We start from the raw sequence: 7836 nt of genomic DNA, 5'->3' as shown, positions 1-7836 counted from the left end.
ACCACCACGCGGACACACAGTTTTCCATCTCTCTCTCTCTCTTCCATTATTTCTTTTCCTACGTCCCCTACAATGCTTTCATTATCTCTATTGTGTGTTCATGAATTATTTTTAGGTTTGTGCTAAAATAAACATTTTCAAAACATTTATTCAACAATAGCCCATTCCTCTCATAGTGCCTCTTTGTTATCCCCATTAGCGCATCTTTGTTGTCTCCATAGTGCCTCTTTACTACAAGGGTGACTAAAAGTTATGAATTATTTTTTTGCATACATGTAACGTGTTATGTTGTGATTGACAGAAAAATAAGGCAAGTACTTTCGTTCTCTATTTCATCTACTCCTACAACTTTCGAATTGATTATTTTCAGTGTGTTGTTTTCTATTTGTCTGCAGACCGTCAATTTTGCGTCTTGTTTTTGGTTGGGTTGGTTCTTTTCCTGCAAATTCTCTGGCTTTATGATTGTTTTGGTGGTCTGCTGAGCTTATTGTCCACAGTTGACATTTCCTTTTCATTGATCTGTAGTTTGTTTTCTTTATTCTCTTTTGCTTAATACATTTTCAATTACCAAAAGAAAAATTAAAGCTAGCACTATACCGTCTTCTTTCTATGTTTCTACTGAGTGTGTTCGAAGCCAGATTTTGAGGAACCGTCTTTTCCAATGGCCTTGAGCACCCAAAAAGCCTCTGCATCTCTTTCGGCTGAATCGGCTCCTCCTCAATGGAAACATGATGTTTTTCAGAGTTTCAGGGGAGCAGACACTCGCAGGGGTTTTATGTCTCATTTAGACCACGAACTGCGGTACCGGCAAACAATAAAAACTTTCAAGGACGACCGAGACCTTGAAATAGGAGCAACTATTTCTCCGGAGCTGTTGACCGCAATCGAAGAATCACATCTTGCCATCATTGTTCTCTCCCCAAATTACGCTTCTTCCCCTTGGTGCTTGGATGAACTCTCAAAGATTCTTGAATGCATGGAAGACACCAATAGAATTCTGCCAATCTTTTATGACGTGGATCCTTCTGATGTACGATACCAAAAGGGGGGATTTGCTGAAGCATTCACTAAGCATGAAGAAAGGTTTAGTGAAGAAGCAGAGAAGGTGAAGCGGTGGAGAGCTGCTTTAAGAAAAGTTGCCAATCTCTCTGGCTTAGATTCAAAGAATTATAAGTAAGCATGCATGCATGAACAACTAATTTCTTGTGTCTTAACAAGAATCTTACTTGGATTTTACGTTTCAGTTCTTGCTTTAATGCAACAGCCTTGGATATTGTATTTATGGATTAATGGTTATTTTAATTTTCTTACTTTGTATATAGGTGGGAAGCAGAGCTTATCAAAGACACTGTCAAATGTGTGTGGAAGAAATTGAATCCTACATTGACGTTGTTAGATTCCCAAGAGAGATTGGTTGGAATTGATTGTGCACTTGATCAACTCCGCTTGCAATTAGATCTCGAGGCAAATGAGGTTCGCTTTATAGGGATATGGGGAATGGGTGGGATAGGCAAAACAACCCTTGCTAACCTTGTGTTTCAGAAAATTTCCCATCATTTTGAACTTAAATGTTTTCTATCGAATGTGAGAAAGAGGGAGGTTTCTAATCTACAAGGACAACTTCTTTCCCAAATCTTGGACCAAAGTATTAATCATGTTTGTGATGAAAGGGAGGGAACCGTTTTCATTAATAAAGTTTTAAGGAATAAAAAGGTTCTTCTCGTACTTGATGATGTGGATCAATTACACCAACTAGAAATACTGGCTAGAGATAAAATTTCGTTTGGTGTGGGGAGTAGAATTATCATCACAACTAGAGATAAACGTCTACTTGTTCAGCATGGTACAACAACCTATAAGGTAGATGTATTAAAGGATGATGACGCTCTTGAGCTCTTTTGGCGACATGCCTTTAAGAAAGATCAGCCTGAGGAAGGTTTTCAGGACCTGTCTCAGCATTTCCTATATTATGCTAAAGGCCTTCCATTAGCTCTCAAAACTTTGGGGCGTGCTTTGTATGGGAGAGATCAAGATGTGTGGAAGAGTGCGTTGTATAATCTAAACAAAATTCCTGAACCCGAAATTTTTGATTCACTCAGAGTAAGTTATTATGGACTAAAAGAGATGGAGAAGAAAATTTTTCTGCATGTTGCGTGTCTCCATATAGAGGGAAGAACAAAGAGCAAGTTATTCAAGTACTAGACTGGAGCCTTGACATTTCCAGTCTTATTGAGATAGATATTCTTATTGAGAAATCTCTCTTAACTATTGAGAAACTCCACTTTGGTAGCAACATTGTTGAGATGCATGATTTGATACAAGAAATGGCATGGAAAATTGTTCGTGAAGAGTCTCCCGAGCCTGGTAAACGCAGTCTCTTGTGGCATCACAACGACATTTCTCATGTATTCATAAACAATACGGTAAGAAGCTTTGTAGAAATACTATACTTGAAAGAAACTATATGCCATTTCTAAATTAACTTACTCCTTTTTCTAAATTATATGTTAGGGTACGGAAGCAATTGAAGGTATAGTCTTACGTCTGCCCCAATTAGAAGAGGTGCACTGGAATTGTGTTGAAGCCTTCTCTAGGATGCGCAGATTAATGCTTCTTGAATTTGATAATATTGTCATTTCTTTAGTTCCTAAAGATCTTCCAATTTCCTTAATAATTATCCGTTGGAGTTGGTATCCTTCCAAGTCGCTCCCGCCAAGTTTTGAACCACGTTTCCTCATTAAACTCGAGATGCTTCATAGCAAACTTGTCCGGCTTTGGGATGGAGAAAAGGTAAGATTATTGAAATATGACATTTTGTAATTTCTTTCCTTTAGAAATATTTTGAGTATGGCTGTACCATAAGTTGTACGGTTTTTGGAAACTTTTAATTCCACAACTTTTATGTACTGTACAGGATTTCCCCAAGTTGAAATACATGGATCTTAGTTACTCTGAAAAATTGACGAGTGTCCCAGATTTCAAAGGCATTCCGAATCTTGAGGAATTGAATCTAGTTGGTTGTACGAATTTAGTTGGGGTTCACTCGTCTATTGCAGTTCACAAAAAGCTAAAAGTTTTAAGACTTAGGGACTGTAAAAGTATTAAGAGTCTCCCAAGTGAGTTGAAAATGGATTCTCTCGTATTATTGAGTCTTTGGGGCTGCTCAAAAGTGAAAAAGATTCCAGAATTTGGGAAACAGATGACAAAATTGTTCCAGCTTATTTTATGCGAGACTGCTATCGAGCAAATACCTTCATCAATTGAACATCTAGTTGGCCTTGTTGAATTGCACGTAAGTGATTGCAAAAGACTCTTGGGTCTACCGAGTGCGATATGCAATTTGAAGTCTCTTAAAATCCTCTGGGCTCTAAGTTGCTCAAAACTTGACAAACTGCCAGGGGACATGGAGTCTTTAGAGGAGGTTTATTTAGACGGAAGTGCTATGAGAGAGCCGCTTGTTGTTATGAAAAACCTCAAACATCTAAACTTTAGTGGATCATCAACTTCAAGGGATGGTATTGACATTGGCACTGGGTGGGGCCTTGACCGTTTATTTGGAAATAGAAAGAGTCATCCTGACCCTAAACCTGACCCCTGGGGTTTGGTGTTGTCTTCTCTAAATCATTTATGCTCTTTGGCTGAATTAGATCTAAGTGATTGTAACATTGGTGAAGGTGCCATCCCCGATAATATTGGCTACATCTCTTCTTTAGAATATTTAACACTTAGTGGAAACAATTTTGTCAGCCTTCCCCCAAGCATTAGATTCCTTGCTAAGCTTGAGTGTCTTCAATTGAGTAGGTGCAAAAGGCTTGAGCAATTGCCAGATCTTCCGTCAAGTAGATCCTTAAATGTAAATGTAAACAATTGTACTGCCTTAAAAAGGTTGTCCGATCCATCTAAGCTGAGCGAAGGAGCCAATGTGTATGATTTTAGGTTTAGTTGTCATAATTGCTTCAGATTGGTTGAAGAAGAAGGCTGGATTAATAGAATTTTTGCAATAATAATGAGATTGGCCACTCGGGTACTCTATCTCTCTCGTTTTTTTTTTTTTTTTTGGTTGGGATAAGGTTTTCTTTTGCAATAGTAAATATAATGGGAATTCTTTTCGTACAGGAATTCTTTTCAATGTGGGCTGGTGACTTACTTGTATGGCCTGGAAGTGAAATTCCAGATTGGTTCGATAATCGAAGTGTGGGAGATTCAATAACTATGGAGCTGCCTCTACCTCCACAACCTAGTAGCGACTGGATTGGGATTGCTTTATGTGTTGTTTTTCAAGATTCTGAATATTTGCAAAATCCAGCCTCGGTTGTTGGATATGATTATTTCCAAATTCAGTATTTAGGGGGTCCGTATGAGACTTTTAAAGTCGGACATCTTGAGTCACAACACCTTTGGGTTCTTTATTTGCCTCGCGATGATCCCAGCCTCACCGATGCCTCAACCAGTCATCAGTTTTCATTCGAAGCACATTACTGTGCATACGGATCTTGCAAGAGACTCAAAACAAGCTCGATTATAAAAGAATGTGGGGCTCGTTTGGTGTACGAGAGGGATTTGGAAGAATTCAACCGAATAATCAAAATCCCCGAGAGAAACCAGTTCTGGCGAAAAAGATTTTTTGTCGATACAAAAATTTGCAGTTTGTTGCCAGAGCTAAGTTTTCCTGTTGTGGCGGCCCCAATTGGTACTAGTGGAAGTGGTAGCTCTGATGACGCCAATGAACCAGGAATTGGTAGCTCTGATAACGAGGATGAACCAATCAGCAAAAGATTCAAGGAAGTCTAAATTATTTTGTGCTTGGTTCAATCATTCAATGAGGTAGCAGGAGAGCTGTTCTCTTATTACATTTTGGTTATATACTTTTCCATTTCCAAATACATATCTGCAGGATAATATTGTTGGGTTATGAATCCTCTTATTTACTCAGTCGAGCTTAAGTAACAGAATATTTTTCAACTCTAATCACCATATGTGGCAACTGAGGTGGACATGAACATCAATGGACTCCTGTGCCATCAAACCGTCTGATATAATTAATGAAAACTGTTAATGTTAAAAAAATTAAAAGGCAATTAGATTTTAATCGTTTCATAAGTTGTTTGTAAATAAGTTGTTTAATTACTGATGAGGGGAAACAAGCAATGTATTTGTGGGATTCTCAAAGTTTCAAATTTGATTGCATCATAATATCTCTGTTTTTAGTTCTTATATTAGGTAGGAGGAGAGAGAGTAATTCTCTTGTTAACATCTTGTTCATATAGTTCGCAGGATATGCTGTAATTTTGTGTTTCTCTAACGGCCTGGCTGGTTCTTACTGTCCAACTAGTGCTATTATTTAAATTGCTGTGTCAGGTTTTATTGTTCTCAGAATGAAATGGACCTAGTCACCTGGTGCTATTCTGAGTCTTCTGACCAAAAGAAAAAAGGGGAAAATAATTAATAATGACGAAAGAATGTGTGTGAAAAAGCTAGGAGAAAAGGATGAAAGAATAAGAGGCAGAGAGAATTGTAATTATTGTATGTGTATTTCCTCTGTTTCCACCATATTGAAATGAGTGTAGTATTTCTTATTATATACAGGCTCTTTACATTTCTCTAGAGCTAAGGTTATTTACAAGGAATATGGACAAGTGTAGGCCTGATAGTGAAGGAAATTTGCTGCTTGATTTTGATTGCTCATTGCTGCTTTACGATTATAGCTGCTTTCGGATTTTACAGCAGGCATGTAAATTAGCATCTTTGCTGTTATTTAAATTTAATTCGATATAAAATCAGGAAAGGAAAGGAGAGGTGGTTAGTTCATAAGGGAAGAGAGAATAACAGAGAAGGAGAAGCAAAAGGAAATGTGAGTTTTAGCTTTACAACAAAATTAGCATAAGTGGAGCAATTAACATAATTAGATTTTGAAAGGTGCTGGACGTAGCCTAATGGGTTTAAGCAAAATCAGCTTATTTTCATTGCTAATTGCTTCTGTTGTATCTTTTATAATGATTTTCCTTTCTTAATTTCGTTTCAGTTCTCTGGAAAAACAGTTGGCATTATAGGCTCGGGAAGAATTGGCAAAGCCAGAGTTGAAGTACTGGGAATACTATCCAAGTTCCGTGGAGTTGGTTGCTGTGTGAACTCTGATCACTTCTGAGGAGACCAACGACAGTGTTGATTTTGAAGTCATTGATGCGTTGGGTCCAAAGGGTGTTCTCATTAGCATTGGAAGAGGCCTTCATGTTGATGAACCTGAGTGTGTGCACTGTGCATTGCTGGATGGTTTCTGCTAAAATGGTTGGTAACTTGGGTGGGAGGTATCTTATTCTGCTTAAATGGTTTCTTCTGTAGGTTCAAGTCCACATTTGGTAGGTCATCCCCAAATTTGAGATTTTCTTTAACTTCAAGTTGTGATAATTAACTAAGCCTGGATATAGCTACCTCAACCAATGTGTTAATTAACATGGATAGTTTCTCAAGTGTATGCTATAGTTTTAACTTGTGCTCTGCTTCCAGGACATCATTTTTCCTTCTGCACTTACCTCTTTTATTGGTGTTTTCCTAAATTGTTTGTCCTTTTACTACGGCCCTCGAGTAAAATAACATTTCCAGGGCAACCTTTCTATGCTGTATTATCAAACTATTGCTAGGGTGAAATAATGTGTTAAAAATGTTAGTATAATTCTGAGACTTGTGACCCAAAAAAAGGAAAATAAAATTCTTAGCAAAATGAAAGAATGTGTGAAGGTTACTAATGAGAATAATTAGGCTAATGAAGAATATAAGAATAATATATATATATATATGTATCTACTTTAGGCATACCAAGAAGGTTAGAAATAAGATTTATTTGCTACTTTAATTCTAGACAGAAAATTTGAGCAAGTTTGGTAAGTGAGAATATAGAATTTGTGTTTCGTAAGTGAAAATATGGATATCGTGTTTGGTAAGTAAAAATATAGAATTCGTGTATCAATGTATAGGATTATATCTGCTTTTGGTTGCAGCAGGGCATGATTATGAGCATGGTTGCTTTTTTTTTAGATTTATTTCAATACAAAATCAGAAAGGATGGTTAATTCTCAAGAGAAGAGAGAATAACAGAGAGGAAGGAGAGGCAAAAGAAACTGTGCCTTTTGGCTTTACAAACAAAAATTAGCAGAAGTGGAGCAATTAAGATGATTAGATTTTGAAAAGTGAGCATCTTTCAAAAACTGCAGGAAACTACACATAACCTGATGTGGTTTATCAGAATCAGTTATTTATTGGTTTATGTTGTATCTTTTGTGATGGTTTTCCTTTCTTAATTTTGTTTCGATTCTCTGGAAAAACAGTTGGCATCATCGGCTTGGGAAGAATTGGCAAAGCCAGAGTTGAAGTACTACAAATACTATCCAATTGTTGGCCTCAAACTGTGGCATTTTGGTCGTTGCGTGAATCTCTGATCAATGCTAAAGAGACCAACGACATTGTCAATTTTGAAGTCATGGATGCTTTGGGTCCAAAGGGTGTTCTCATTAACATTGGAAGAGGCCCTCCTGTTGATAAACGCGAGTATGTGCACTGCTGGATGTCCAGTTAGGTGTGGCTGACCTCGATAGTTATGAGAATGAACCAACCGAAGTTCCCGTTCAGCATTGTGGTTTGATTAATATTTTATTACTGTGGAAGAATTGATTTGTTTCATTCAGTTTTGTAAGTAATGGAAGCTCGTTATAGTCCAGAAATGGCAATATTTTCTCTGTTTCAATTTCCAGAGGTCTCTTCTACAAAACAGAACAAATTCTGTAAAATAGTGTGCATTATTACTGAATTTGAGAATATGTCAGTCCTATTTAGGTGCTGTGC

At 37.3% G+C, this 7836-nt stretch overlaps 1 protein-coding gene across 1 annotated transcript; it reads left to right on the top strand.

The window, feature by feature from the left end:
• The first annotated feature begins 661 nt into the window (after positions 1-661).
• LOC117636938 (TMV resistance protein N-like) lies at positions 662-4791 on the top strand. Its single transcript, XM_034371665.1, has 6 exons — positions 662-1173; positions 1323-2051; positions 2168-2423; positions 2512-2790; positions 2915-4024; positions 4117-4791. Exons 1-6 carry the CDS (start codon positions 662-664, stop codon positions 4789-4791), a joined length of 3561 nt encoding a protein of 1186 aa, XP_034227556.1.
• Positions 4792-7836: the final 3045 nt, after the last annotated feature.

Source organism: Prunus dulcis, chromosome 8, assembly GCF_902201215.1.
Source record: "Prunus dulcis chromosome 8, ALMONDv2, whole genome shotgun sequence".
Classification (NCBI taxonomy): domain Eukaryota; kingdom Viridiplantae; phylum Streptophyta; class Magnoliopsida; order Rosales; family Rosaceae; genus Prunus; species Prunus dulcis.
This window is presented reverse-complemented; position numbering and strand designations above follow the sequence as displayed.

Bases quoted from the DNA above. Each gene is read 5' to 3' on its own strand.
- LOC117636938 (XM_034371665.1), top strand. From the start codon at position 662: ATGGCCTTGAGCACCCAAAAAGCCTCTGCATCTCTTTCGGCTGAATCG. The intron at 2,791-2,914 runs GTAAGATTATTG...TGTACTGTACAG, and splicing joins GGCTTTGGGATGGAGAAAAG to GATTTCCCCAAGTTGAAATA. The intron at 4,025-4,116 runs GTACTCTATCTC...CTTTTCGTACAG, and splicing joins TAATGAGATTGGCCACTCGG to GAATTCTTTTCAATGTGGGC.